The 14,831-nt window shown below is 49.5% G+C and overlaps 1 protein-coding gene across 2 annotated transcripts in view; it reads left to right on the forward strand.

The window, feature by feature from the left end:
• Positions 1–14,831, forward strand: part of LOC146353610 (exendin-4) — a 491,914-nt gene that overhangs the window by 1,706 nt on the left and 475,377 nt on the right. The window contains exons 2-3 of one of the 2 annotated variants that reach the window (XR_014788128.1): positions 4,288–4,443; positions 6,436–7,275. Coding sequence is in view for 1 of the 2 variants with exons in the window: in XM_084836889.1 (XP_084693015.1) it covers positions 4,288–4,443; positions 6,436–6,457 (178 nt within the window). In the remaining variant the exon portion in view is untranslated. Of the gene's footprint in view, positions 1–4,287; positions 4,444–6,435; positions 10,355–14,831 lie in introns of those variants that run through there. The other variant, XM_084836889.1, reaches the window with a different exon arrangement.

The raw sequence follows: 14,831 nt of genomic DNA on the forward strand, positions 1-14,831 counted from the left end.
AAATAAGGGCAATGCAAATAGCGTTGCCCTTATTTTCACCGTAGTCTACGTAAATCTTTACGTAGACTACCCGTGCCTAAATAAGGAACGCAAATGGCGGCGCCCATGAGCGCCGCCATTTGCGTACGCGCTTTTTTTTTCAAAGTCAGCCGTGATAGGCTACATAAATCGTTACGTAGCCTATCACGTATTTTTTTTCCCCCATAATTTTTTTGTTTCACGGCTGGGGAGATGGGGCGCTTCCCCCTGGCCAGAATTTTGGTGGCGAGGGATGGGGCGCCCCCCACGGCCTGAATTTTGGCCAGGAGGGGCGGGGCGCCTCCCCCTCACCAAGAATTTCGGGGGGAGAACCGAAGCACATCCCCCCCACAGCGAAGCAAGCTGCAGGACCAGGTAAGGGACTTTCATCCATCCTTATAAGCAGCTGAGAGGCTTCTACCTTTCAACACAGTGCACCTGGGATGGCAACTAGGGATGGCAGAGAATTTCTCCCCGAAATTTCGGGGGGCCAAGCGCCAATGTGTCCGGCCCCCCAAACAAGTTTCAGGGAGAAATCCTCCGCACCCCCCCGCCCCCTGCATCCCCCCGGGATGGGACTTACCTTTGCCGAATGTCCCTCCCGGCGGCGGGTCCAGCCGGCGGTTTGGCGGGTGTTTGTGCGGGGCGGGAGCGGCAGCCGGTCTTTCGACCGGCTGCCGCTGCCACCATTCCGATAAAAGAAAAAAAAAAACGCCCCCATGATAGGCTACGTGACAATTAACGTAGCCTATCACGGCTAGATTTGCAAAGTCAGCCATGATAGGCTACGTCAATCGTCACGTAGCCTATCACGGGTGACTTAAAAAAAAAAAAAGCGCGTACGGATAATGGCGGCCCCCATAGGAAGCCGCCATTCCTGTTCCTTATTTGGTCGCTGTAGTCTACGTAAAGATTTATGTAGACTACAGCGACCAAATAAGGAACGCGAATGGCGGCTCCCTATGGGGGCCGCCATTAGTATACGCGCTTTTTTTTTTTTAAAGTCACCCGTGATAGGCTACGTGATGATTAACGTAGCCTATTACGGCTGACTTTGCAGGTCTAGCCGTGATAGGCTATGTTAATCGTCATGTAGCCTATCACGGGGGCATTTTTTTTTTTAAAAAAATTTCGAGTTCACGGCCGGGCGAGGCAGGAAGCCTCCTCCCCGGCCTGAATTTCGGCCAGGGCGAGGCGGGAAGCCTCCCCGCGGCCTGAATTTCGGCCAGGGTGAGGCGGGAAGCCTCCCCCCCCGGCCTGAACTTCGCGGGGGGAGCAGCGAAGCACCTCCCCCCCACCGCGAACAAGCTTCGACGACAGGTAAATGACTTTCGTCCACCCCTAATGGAAACTACACCTTAATTTGACCCGGTGGAGGGGGCATGAAGTACATTTCCTCCTCCTCCTCCTCCTCTTCCAATCTCAACAGCTGAGAACTATCAAGCAGCCACCTGCAAGCAGAATTCTGCTGTTGCTGGGCTACTGGTTGCCATTTCCTAGATGAACATCATGCCTGTGACTATTGGGCAAGGTAATCATCCCATGCTGGCTTGTCTGTGCATGCATGTGTGTTTGCAGTACCCTCTCGATTGTGCATCTAATAATGACCAGTGTCTGTGCTTACAATTGGTATGAGACCTGGAGGGTCACCTACGAAGCCCTTCTTGTAGTGCCTCCTCAATCCGAGGTTCAGAGACTGGCAAAAAGAGGGAGCTGTCAAGGGCTCCTTGGCGGCCTCTCTCAGTCTAATCCAGTAGCCAAGTCCAGACACAGACAAAGGGATTCTTTTCAAAGCTTTATTCCTCTTCTACAACTTAACCACTCTACTGTTAGCAACTAGATATGAGCAGCATACCTATGCCCTAAGTACCTATGCCCTAAGTGGGAACAGTTGGTCCCTGTTTGAAGGAGAATCACTGGCAGACCCTGAACATATGGGCTAGGGAGAGTCCCTCCCCTTTTCCCTTGGATCCTCTGGGCGCAGCCGTTGTTTGCACGCCAACCAGGCACTATGCCTCCTTTCCGCGCCCTCCATTTGGCGCTGCTCCCTGCGTCGGCGTTGTGCATCCAGCAAGTCTTCTTCCCATGATGTCTCACTCCCGGGACTGCTATCTATGCCAGGAATGCCAGTGGGAGGAATCTCTGCCAGCTGTTGGCCCTGGGAAGTATGAGCGCGCTCCTCTCCCAGGAGCAGCTGCTCTTCCTCAGAATCAGAACTACTCTGGGATTCTATGGGCTCAGTGTCCACCCTGACAGGAGAGCTTTTCCAGTGGTACCCCCACAGCTTTTGAATGCTGATTCATCCTCTGGGGAAGCTTACCCAGCACTCACATGGATATCTTTTCAGTGCCAGGCTAAGACTCTACCCTTCCCTAGGGATGTACATAGGGATGGCGGAGAATTTCTCCATGAAACTTCGGGAGGCCGAGTGCCGACGTATTCGGCCTCCCGAAAGTGTTGGGGAAATTCTCCGCCGGCCCCTCGCCCCCCCCAGGATGGGACTTACCTTCGGCGAATGTCCCTCTCGGTGGCGGGTCCCGGCGGCGGTTTGGTGGCGTTTCGGCGGGGGCGGGGGCGGCAGCCAGTCTCCTGACCGGCTGCCGCCGCCGCCATTACAAAATAAAAAAGTACAGTAAAAAAACCCACACACCCGCGATAGGCTATGTGATGATTTACGTAGCCTATGACGGCTAGTTTTCCAAAGTCAGCCGTGATAGGCTACGTAAATCGTCACATAGCCTATCACGGGTGACTTTGGGAAAAAAAAAGCGCGTATGCAAATGGCGGCGCCCCATGGGTGCCGCCATTTCCTTTCCTTATTTCGACAGGGGTAGTCTACGTAAAGATTTACGTAGACTACGGCAAAAATAAGGGAACGCTATTTGCGTTGCCCTTATTTTCGCCGTAGTCTACGTAAATCTTTACGTAGACTAGACATGCCAAAATAAGGAACGCAAATGGCGGTGCCAATGGGGCGCCGCCATTTGCGTACGCGCTTTTTTCCCCCCCCCAAAGTCACCCGTGATAGGCTACGTGACGATTTACGTAGCCTATCACGGCTGACTTTGGAAATCTAGCCGTGATAGGCTACGCAAATCGTTACGTAGCCTATCACGTGTGTGTGTGTGTGTGTGTGTGTGTTTTACTTTTTTTTTCGCGGCCAGGGAGACAGGGTGCTCCTCCCCGGCCTGAATTTCGCTGGCGAGGGATGGGGCGCCTCCCCCCCTTGCCTGAACTTCGGGAGGAGAACTGAAGCGCCTCCCCCCCACCGCGAAGCAAGCTGCGGGAGAAGTTAAGTCCCTTTCATCCATCCCTAGATGTACGAAACTCCTACCTGGCTCTGTGCCGGGCAAGCTGCGGTGCGGGGGAGGCACTCTGTCCCTCCCCCCAGAATCCTCCCCGGCCAGCTTCGCTCTGTGGCGGCTCCGTGGGGCCGCCAGCTGGGGCCAGCCACAGCTGGAGTTCCAGCTGCTGCCAGGCTGCTGTGGCCGCAAATGGCGGCTGTTGTAGCGACCGCCATTTGCGTCCTTGCAGTAAGCTGTGATAGGCTATGTAAGTATTTACGTGGCCTATCATGGAAAAAGGCAGCCACGGAAATGGCAGCCACAACGATGGCCACCATTTGCGACGGCAGCAGGCCGGCAGCAGCCAGGAGACCAGCCGGAGCCACCGCCAGAGCCGCTGCCACCACATCCAGCGCTGCATCTCCCACCACTGGAGCCGCATCCACTGCCAGGTATGCTCCGTCCCAGGGGGACTCTGCGGGGTGGCGGGGAGGCTGTTCCGCCATGGATTCCGGGGGGCATCCGGCCTCACTGGAGTCCGTGGCAGAATTCTCTGACATCCCTGCCGTTCGCTTAACTTTAACCATTTCAGGCTGCAATCCTACACCCACTAACCTGGGAGTAAGCCTCATTGAACACAATAGGACTTCTGTCTGGGTAGACAAGTATGGGATTCTGCTGTTACATTGCTGAAGATCTAGTATTTGTTCCTGTTATGGGGCATGCGGATTTTTGTTGTTTTTAGCTTTTGTGCCTGTGAATGGTTTTAACCTTTGTACTTTGTATTATATTTTAACTTGATATATAGCATTTTTATGCTATGCTGAATTTTATTTTACTTAGTGTTTTATTTTATTATTCCCACCCACCCCAAATGTACAAGGCCTATAGAATTTCTTTTATGAGGGGTTTATTAAGGTGTTGAAAGAAATACAGCCCATCCAGTGAAGGTTTTAGTTTTGTTCATTTCCAACTTCTCAAACAGGTTGTCTTCTGAGGATTCTGCAAGCTCAGAAAGCTTTGCTTCGAAGATTAAGCGACATGGTGAAGGAACATTTACCAGTGACTTGTCAAAACAGATGGAAGAGGAGGCAGTGCGGTTATTTATTGAGTGGCTTAAGAACGGAGGACCAAGTAGCGGGTATGAGGCGATGCTCTATTCTCATCCACTGAAAATGAAATTGTACATTGTATCTTGAAAGCATGGGGCTGGATCCAAATTTCTGCAGGATCAATTGTGCCTGTGGAAGTGGACTTCTCCACTCCTCCTCCCCTCAGAAGCTCCTCCAGCTCACTGAAAATGCTACCCAGAGGGACTGGGGTGAGCTCTGGTGTGTGTGTGTGCATGCGCGTGCGTGCATGTGTATGTGTGTAAAAATCTCTACATTCTGGTAGAGGGACCATCCATAAGCAGAGCCCTTCTCTTCATGGAAGACACTTTCCTGTCATGGAAGGCAGATACTGGATCCAATCCATGATGAAGAATATAGTCACAAAGAAAGCCATTTATGTGACCAGAATGAAATACTTCAGATTGGAAATACCTGGGACCTACTACATCTCTAGTTTGTCACAGACTGATTAATAGATGTTTTCCTCTTTTAGTGCCTGGTGCACTCTAAAAATTTTGGACTTCAGCTCTCATCAGCCCAGCCACCAAGATCACTGGTCAGGGTCAGGGATCTTGGGAGTTGTAGTCTGAATTACCAGGAGGCCACCAGGCTGGAGAAGGCTGATCTGATAATGCCATGGTCTGACCAATGTCTCTGATACGCTTCTTCCCCCCATCCCAACCAGCCCCAATCCTAGAGACTAAAATAAGCCTTGGGGAAGGACACAAGCGCTCAGGCATTGAGTGAGGGTTGGTGTCCTCTGCTAGGCTGCACAGCAACCTCAGGAGACGTCTTTTTCTCACCTCCTTGTCTTTTTCTGTGGTCCAGGATTGTTCTTTGGTCAGAGGGTCAGAGCATGGGGTGTCACAAAAGCATGGTCAAGACAGTCTAAGAAATAAACTCTCTCTGCTTGATTTCTGCAAGGAGAGTCGGGGTGAAAGGCCTGGGCCGTACAACCTGCATGTGCTTACATGCACATGCATCCAGCCTGTCCTCTCTTTAGGGGCAAAAGCTGACATGAGTGATGAGGCCACAGCAGCAGATGTGGCAGCAAAGTGGTTTCTAGAATGACGGAAGCCCACCTGGCTTCCCCCTCTTTCCCCCCTGGTTAAGCCACAACTCAAGCTCCTCCATGGTTAGTCTCCTGATCATCCCGGAATCCCAGATTCCAGCTGAACATCAGGAAAAACATCCTGACAGAGCAATACAACAATGGAACCCATTACTTAGGGAGGTGGTGGGCTCCCCCACACTGGAGGCATTCAAGATGAGGCTGGACAGCCATCTGTTGGGGAGGCTTTGACTTGGATTCCTGCGCTGAGCAAGGGGTTGGACTCGACGGTCTTATAGGCCCCTTCCAACCCTACTATTCTATGATTTCCCCAGTGGAAAATGCCAGTGACTGGGGGTGATGGAAGTTGAACTACAATTCCCAGAATCCCCCATGGAAGGGGACACCACAGCATGAAGACACTGGCTGCATCTCCTTTCATTTTTGAACAAAGTGCAGGGGAAGGGGAGGGAGGCCAAAGGGGCACCTCTAGACCCAGGATCCCCCTTAGTTCCCACGATAATGTTTCATCCCATTGTAGAGGAGCCAGGAATTGGCCAGTTCATAACATTGCAGGCTGGGAGGCATTGCTTCTCTTTACCACCTTAACAAAAGAATGTTTTTTGGATGAGCACCATTTCCAAAAATATTAAAGGAAGCTCACAAAACGTTGCATGTTTCAGCAACATTCTTCATAGCAAGCAAAGTAGCAATGGCCGTGCTGTTTGAGTGAGGCGTTGCGCTTTCCAGGGTAAAACAATATATTATGCTTTGAATTTGGGGGAAAATGTGTCCTCTTCCTGAACAGCAGGGGCAATGTGTGTACTGTATATACGAAAGGGATGGAAATGGGTATAGCTGAAAGCTGCTCTTCTGAATGTGTGACATGGGCCTGCTGAAGAAACATGGATCCCTCAAGTGAGCTGTATTCAACTCAGGTTTTTGTTTCTTTGGCTCTTCTTCTTTGCAGGGCACCTCCGCCATCGGGTTAAGGTCTTTCAATTGTGGAACAAGACACACACCTGATGTTTGATGACCATTTTAAAGAAATGTTTCCAGAAATACGTCACATGTCTTTGTTTCCAATTAGTGAGCGACACAGCCTTTCTTAATTAAAAAATTGAAGTCATGCAAACGTTGTAGTTGCCTTGCTTCTGTTTTCCAGCTTCTCTTGTGTACTCTTCCTGTGGGGTAGCAAAACCCAGTATTTTAAGCATTCTGTTTTTAAATATGACACAGCTTCCAAATGATGAAAGAGAACATTGACCACAAGTTGTAAGAACCCCCAGTTAACAAACTCTGGTTTTTGAGAAGACGGGGAGGGGGGAGCAACTGAGAGTGCTGGTTCCCACAACTGCATCTGTCCTGCAGCAATAAACAGCCCAGAGGCCCTTTTCTCTTGGGATGTTTATTGTGACATCTGAATTCAAACTTCTGCATTCTTGAGTGATAAGTTTGGATTGTCACAATGTCTGAACTGTGCTATTGTCTGAGGCACCAGACATCAGAACGTTTCACTGTAGTTGACTAACAGCCATTTCAAAAACATAAGTTAATACACCATGCAATTAGGGACGTACGAAATCCCCCTTACCTGGCTCTGCTGGGTTCCACTGGGGGGGGGAGGCGCTCCGTCCCTCCCCCCCGGAATCCTGGCCGGCCGGCTCCGCTCCGCTCCACAGGGATTCTGTGGAGCCGCCGGCCGGCTCCGCCAGCAGCCGGACATCCAGCCACTGGCTAGCAGGGACACAAATGGTGGTGGCCATAGCCGCCGCCGTTTGCGTCCCTGTAGTCAGCCATGATAGGCTATGTAAATGTTTACGTAGCCTATCACGTCTGACTTTAAAAAAAACAAAACACGTGCATACGCAAATGGCGGCTATGGCTGCCACCATTTCTGTTCCTTTTTTTGGCCTGTCTTAGTCTACATAAATATTTACGTAGACTAAGATGGGCCAAAATAAAGAACGCAAATGGCGGTGGCAGTAGCTGCCGCCATTTGCGTACGCGCGTGTTTTTTTTTTTTTAAGTCAGACGTGATAGGCTACGTAAACATTTACGTAGCCTATCACTTTTTTTTTTAACCTAGCCATGATAGGCTATATAAATCTTTACGTAGCCTATCATGTCTTTTTTTTTTTTAACACTGGAAATGGCAGCAACGGCAGCCATTTGGAAGACCGGCCGCAGCTGCCGCCGCCGAACCACCTCCGGAGCTGCCACCGGAGCCGCTGCCGCCCGGAAGATCTGCCCCAGGTAAGTCTCATCCCGGGGGGGATCCGTGGGGTGGCGGGGGGTGGCAGGCCATTCTGCCACAGATTTTGGGGGGCTGAATGCACTAGCATTCGGCCTCCCCGAGATCCGTGGAGGAATTCTCTGCCATCCCTATGTGCAATAACACAATGTAAACAGAAATCAAGTTAACAAACTACTTGCACACGCAGCTGCAATAGCATTCAGAGTGATGGCATGAATATGTTCGGCGGCCTTAGAAAAGACAGGTCTTTTGTAGGGCTGTGTGCCACTTCAGTTCCAGGGTCTAATCCCAAACCGAAGTAGGGTGATTTGGATTGACTCGCCGTGGTCTGAAGCGCCTCGGATCGATCTGCATCTCTTCGGACTGATCTGGGCATTTCTAAAGCCTGACAGCCAGTCTGGCAAATGAAACAATTTGCTTAAGATTAGGGAGAAGGAGCAGAGCCTTGGCAAGTGGCCTCTCTAGGTGCCAATGAGGCTGAACTTTTAACCCAGCAGTCTGCCACCGCAGTGGCGGAAGAGGGGTTGTACATAACAGGAGATTCTGCTTTCATTTCCCAGTGAGAGAGAGAGAGTTGGTAGAAGGAGTTCTTTATAATTGGATCATGCAGCAGTTCCCAGTACCTACCCATCCCTTCTCAATCCCATTGCTTAGTCTTCCCTTTCCCTTAAATCCTTCTCCTAGTCTCTTTTAAAGTGTGTGTGTGTGCACGTATGTGTGCGCACTCTCTCTCCCTCCCCCCCGCCCCCTCTCTTCTAGACCTTAGGCTTCAGTTTGTTTCCTTGCTTTGTTTACTGCTTGTTCTTTCGCTCCCCCGCCCACTCTCCGCCATTACTTTTCTTTCCTTTTCCATTTTTCAGCTCTTCAGCTATATTCTTATAAAAAACAAACAAAACAAAAATGAAATGAAACCCCTTTTCTGTTAGGGTTTAGATGGCTGGCTAGTGTTATTCCCCTTCCCCTTCTTAACTTGTGTAGGTAGTTCTTTCGTTCTGCGTCTGCTTTTCTTTTGGTTGTGTGTGTGTGTGTGTGTGCGCATGCGTGCGTGCATGCACACGCACTGTGTGGGTGCAACACACACATTATTGTGCACAAGCAAACAGCTTGTGGCCAAAGCCGTGCATACACGGACCAGCATATACTGTGGGGCAAAGTGCTACACGCAATGCGCCTATGAAGCACCTTAGGGAAACCACCAGGCAGGGCCAGCTGCACCAGTAGCCAGGCTGGCTCACTCCCAGTCCAGACAGGGTGTCCTGTTCTTGGGCGGCAGCAGCAGCCTTGCACGTGCCCGCCTGAGCGGTGGCTGGCCAGCACTGCTGGTGGCTTGGACTAGCTCCCTGTAAGATGGCCCTGATTGCTGTCTTTAAAGAAACACTGAGAAACTTCTACCTGTGGCCTGTCGCTTGTTTTTACTTGTGGCAAAAGCCTGTCACTTGTCGCTTCTTTTCCCTTGTGTACATCAAGTGGCCATAAGGAAAATAAGATCAGGCTAGGCCATATGCATTTAAATAAACATTTGCTTTCTCTTACCCTCCCTTTTACAAATGGGGCAAAGGGCTGCCAAAATGATCAGGGGACTGGAACAACTCCTCTCTAAGGAAAGGCTTCACTGTTTGGGCTACTTAATTTAGAGGAAAGAGAAATAAGGGAGGGAGGTTTACACAATTTGACAATTATATGGAGTAGAGAAAGTGGAGCACTACAATAAATAAGCTCCACTGCGTTCAGAGTGACTTACTCCCAGGTAATGTGTATTGCATCCAACGAGAGGTTTATGTATCATAAAAACTAAGAAAGTGATGGCCCTTTCTGTTTTCCAATGCAAGTCAACGGGAAAATGTAACATTCAAATAGTTTGGATTTCCAAAGCTTGCTACGGATCTGGAGTCCGAAGCGGGTTGGATCTGAATTGGTCTGAAGCAGACTGAGGACAAATCTAAAGCTTCAAATCAGCCTCCAAAGTGGGTTGGGGGATCCGTGCACAGCCCTACTGTGTTGCATGTAATGTGAGGGTCGCAACCCGACAGTAACCAGCAAATCTTCACAGGGATACTTTTACCCTGTTAGGATGCCAAGATCTGTCCCAGGAATCTCTCCCTGGGGATTTGATATAAGTAGCAGTAGCATCTTGGTTTACAAAGACCAAGCTCAGATTTGAATGTGAACACTATCTGATTTTAATTACAAACCCTCATCTTAGATCCGCTCTCACACGATTGAAGATGGAGCAAATGAAAACAGCAGTTTTAGAAGGGCATTTTAACAAGACTCCCTATGCTTTGAGACTCTGCCCCTGCCATAGTGGCAAAGTGGAAGATCTGCCTCATTACTTATTCTATTGCCCTATTTATTCCCAAATGTGTTCTAAACATTCGCATCGTTTTCTTGAAAAAAAGTCCAGCTGGTCCGATTTAGACAGAATACACTTTTTGTTTACTTCCAAAAGTAAACGACAGTCCTATTGGCATTGGCCAATTTTGCTCTCACAGCCCAATCGCATAGAGTTAAGTTTATGACCTCGCAGGAAATTAAAAATTAATATGATTTGTTTGATTTCCTCTATGTAGGTTCTATCTTTGCTATTACTCTGCTTGTTGTAAAATTTGGTTGAAACAATAAAAGCTTTGATAAGAAGATTCGATATAGATGGCAGTACAGTAAATAATGTTAGATATCCTCTAGTTCTCCCATACCACAGATGCAGAACCGCAGGGTTCTTGGAACATGCCTGTATCTTCCATCCAAGAATGCTGTGGGCATGGTTTGGACACATGGTTCTGTAAATGAGGTTCTCAAAGAAGCAACAGGGAGAGTTTGTAGGTATTGGGCTCTGTCGTGATCTGTTTTAAACAGGCAGTACCACTGAGAAAAAAGCTGAAAATTAATTACATCTACGTCCTGGTTATTATCTATCCCATTTATATACAGTCTTTCAGTTTGGTTTTGGACTGATGACTTAGCCTAGTCAACCTTCTTCGTTTGTTCTCTGAAGCAATGCTTGGGGAGGCAGCCTTCAGACGTATCCAAGATCCTCTTCAGGCATATCCAAGCCCAGTTCAGAAGGGCTGCCTTCTGAACTGCAGCTTCTACTGATAGCGCACCTGCCTGTGCCCTGAGGAAGGGAGCTGGGGTCCCTGTGGGAATGGCAGGTAAATATCTCAGGATTGCTTTGACTAGGGATGGCACAGGGGTCTGAAAGGGGGATCGAGTCTGATGGACTCCCCTGTGTGTGGCCTCCCTGACCCTGCTTGCAGAGCTGTAGGGCACCGATGCACCTGGCCACCGAGCACCCCAGTTCTCGGAGAGTGGCTGGGAGCCTTGCGGCACCCCGGCACCCCAGTGCACCTCGGTGTGGACAGCCCCCAGCGCTCTTGCCCTGGCCTCCTCCTGAGGAGACCAGGGCAAGAGCGCTGGGGGCTGTCCACACTGAGGACTCAGCAGTCAAGCCCTTGTTCACATAAAGCCAAAGTCCTTGATGCAGAGAGGAGGGGCGGGTCATGAGCCTCGGAGAGCGGGGTTAGCAGGGAGGCTTGCTGAGTGGGTCCAGGCTGCACAAGCTGGGGGGGGGGAGTTCATCAAGCTAACCCATGCCCTGGACAGAGATGGGTCCGTCCATCCCTAATTTTGACAGACCTACACCTCCTTCAAAATGTTATGCCTTAACCCCCCAATCTCAATACCATATTGGATTTGAGCAACCAAGTTTCCAAAAAAACTAGAGCTGTGAATGGACCTCCCCTCCCCTCCCCTCGCTTTGCTTTGGGTGCTGATTCAGACCTTCCCAAGAAGCCCCACTTCACTTTGGAGTGACTCAGACCCCATCTGCTTCGCTTCAGATCCAAAGTGAGATTTGGATGTCCAAATCAAACGGATTTGATGTTTTCCCATTGACTTCCATTGGAAAACAGAAATAGCCATAACTTTTTCAGTTTTCATGATTCCACCTACCAAATTTCAGACAGTTTGGCCCAGTAGGTTTTGTGCTAGGTGCAGGTAAAGTTTGAGTTTTTCAACAAAAACTTTCAAAGCAAAGAGATATAACTTTTCACTGGTTGCACCGAAGTGCATGAGATTTGGGAACCTGCAGCTGCCTTGGAGGGGATTCCACCTGCAGAATTTTAGACAGTTTAGCCCAGTAGCTTTTGTGCCGGGCACAGGTAAAATGTGCTGTTCTCAGAAACTCAAACCAAAGGTCAAAAGGGAAGTTAGGCATTGAAGCAATGATTAGGAGGAGGTCACTATCCCTAATCCCTGGTGTAGGTTTCTTTGAAGTGCAAATAACCCCTCTCCCCTACCGCTACTTTCCTATTCAGCTTCACAGTGGATGACCCCAAGCTTTCTTTGGCTGAATGGAATACACATTACCTGAGAAAGCAGGCTGGAAGAGTAATTTGTGTGTGTGTGCTTTTTGTGACAAAAACTCTCAAAACAAAGAGCTATAACTTTTCACTGGTCTCACAGAAATGCATGCAATCTGGACACCTAGCAACCCCAATGTGGGTCATTCAAGCCGCCAAACCTCAACAGTTTGGCCCAATAGTTTTTGTGCTAGCTGCATGTAACATTTGATTTTTTTTAAAAAAAAAAACCCTTCAAAACAAAGGGCTATAACTTTTCACTGGTTGCACAGGAGGGTCCCAGCAGTACCTCGCCCACCTCTGCCCTTGCCAAGAGCCTGAAGATGCCTCATATTGGGCTTGCTTTGCCACACAATGTGGTATTAAATTTAAATAATATATGTCAATGTGTGTAGTGCTTTGCCCACTGTATTCTGAAATCTGGACTTGTGTGTAGTGCTTTGCCTCACACTGTTTGCTTGATGACAACACAAGCTCTCTCTCTCTCTCTCTCTCTCTCTCACACACACACACACACACACACACAAGCAAAGGAAAAGCAAATACAGAACTACCTACAAGCAAAGAAAAGGGGTTTTATTTTTTATTTTTTTTAGGGAAAAGATATAGAGCTCAAAAATGGGATGGGAAGGAATTGAGAAGGGGGTGGAGAGAGCCAAGATCAAGGAAAAAAATGTACTTACACACACACACTATATATATATATATATATATATATATATATATATATACACATATATATATATTCATATTCTTATAAAGGATCTAGAAAGAAAGAGCAAATTACTAAGAACTAGATGAATTGAGAAGGGCAGTGGCGAGGAAGGGCAAAGAACAAGGCAATGAAAAGAGAAAACTGAAGTAGTTTTTAATAGGGATGTACGAAAATTCCGCCATGGATCTCGGGGAGGCCGAATGCCAGCGCATTCGGCCCCCCGAAATCGGTGGCGGAACGGCCTGCCCCCCTGCCCCCCCCTGGACAACACTTACCATGGGCAGATCTTCCTGGTGGTGGCGGCGGCGGCGGCTCCGGCGGCGGCTCTGGTGGTGGTGCGGCGGCGGTTCGGCTTCAACGGCTGGTCTGCCAACCGGCTGCTGCCGCCGCCATTTCCAGTTTTTTTTTTAAAAAAACGTGATAGGCTACGTAAAGATTTACGTAGCCTATCACGGCTAGGTTTTTTTAAAAAACCATGATAGGCTACGTAAATGTTTACGTAGCCTATCATGTCTGACTTTTTTAAAAACAAAAACGCGTGTATGCAAATGGCGGCGGCCACGGCCGCCGCCATTTGCGTTCCTTCTTTTGGCATGTCTTAGTCTACGTAAACATTTACGTAGACTAAGATGGCGAAAATAAGGGGAACGCAAATAGCGTAGATGCTACGCTATTTGCGTTCCCCTTATTTTCGCCATCTTAGTCTACGTAAATGTTTACGTAGACTAAGATGTGCCAAAATAAGGAATGCAAATGCCGGCGGCCGTGGCTGCCGCCATTTGCGTATGCGCGTTTGTTTGGTTTTTTTAAGTCAGTCATAATAGGCTACATAAACATTAACGTAGCCTATCACGGCTGACTGCAGGGACGCAAACGGTGGCAGCTATGGCCGCCGCCATTTGCGTCCCTGCTAGCCAGCGGCTGGATGTCCGGCTGCTGGCGGAGCCGGCTGGCGGCTCTGCAGAATCCCTATGGAGCACAGCCGGCTGGCCAGGATTCCGGGGGGGAGGAACGGAGCGCCTCTCCCCCGGTGAAGTGCCTTTCGTACATCCCTAGTTTTTAAATGTTTTTGTTTTTTAAATAAAGAATCTAGACAAGAAAGAAAGGGAAAAGCTGAACTGAGAAGGGATGGGTGGGAAAGAAGAATGACAAAGGTGCAGTACAACACACACACGTAGGGATGTACGAATCCCTTACCTGGCTCCGTTCCGGGGATCTGCGGTGGGGGACAGGCGATCCGTCCCTCCCCCCAGAATCCTCCCTGGCCAGCTCCACTCCACAGCAAGTCCGCAGAGCCACTGGCCTGGGCAACCCACAGCCGGACCTCCATCTGCTGCTGGGTTGCAGCCGCAAATGGCAGCTGCCGTAGCGGCCGCCATTTGTGTCCCTGCGTTGCCGTGATAGGTTATGTATATATTTACGTAGCATATCACCACAAAGAGCAGGGACGCAAGTGGCGTAGTGGCCACCATTTGCATCCCTGCGTTAGCTGTGATAGGCTATGTATATATTTATGTAGCCTATCACAGAAAGAGCAGGGACGCAAATGGTGTAGCGGATGCTGTTTGCATCCCTGCTCTTTGCTGTGATAGGCTACGTAAATACTTACTTAGTCTATCATGGCTAATGTAGCGAGGGAAATGGTGGCCGCAGACTGGGGCCGCCATTCGCACCCTCAGACGAGGGCAGCGGACGGCCGACAAAACGTAGGGTCCGTACCGGGGAGGTCTCGCGGGGTGGCGGGGGGGATTGCTCCATTCCAGAATTCTCTAACATCCCTACACACACCCTACACAGATCTAGCTAACTAACCAACTCTAACCAGCTCTCTCTCACAATGAAACAAACGCAGGCTGATCTCCAGTATATACAGTATTCTCCCTGCATCCTCCACCACTGTCACTTATTGGAGACTGCTGGGTTAAGTTCAGCCCTAATTTGGCAACTAGAATTGCCATTCGCCAAAGCTCACCATTTCCCGCCTCCCTCCTTTCCCTCTCCCCTTCCCCCTCCCTCCTCCTCACCCCCTCCCT

This window comes from Heloderma suspectum, chromosome 2, assembly GCF_057233095.1.
Source record: "Heloderma suspectum isolate Gila_16-S chromosome 2, 16-S_ref, whole genome shotgun sequence".
In the NCBI taxonomy this organism is placed as follows: domain Eukaryota; kingdom Metazoa; phylum Chordata; class Lepidosauria; order Squamata; family Helodermatidae; genus Heloderma; species Heloderma suspectum.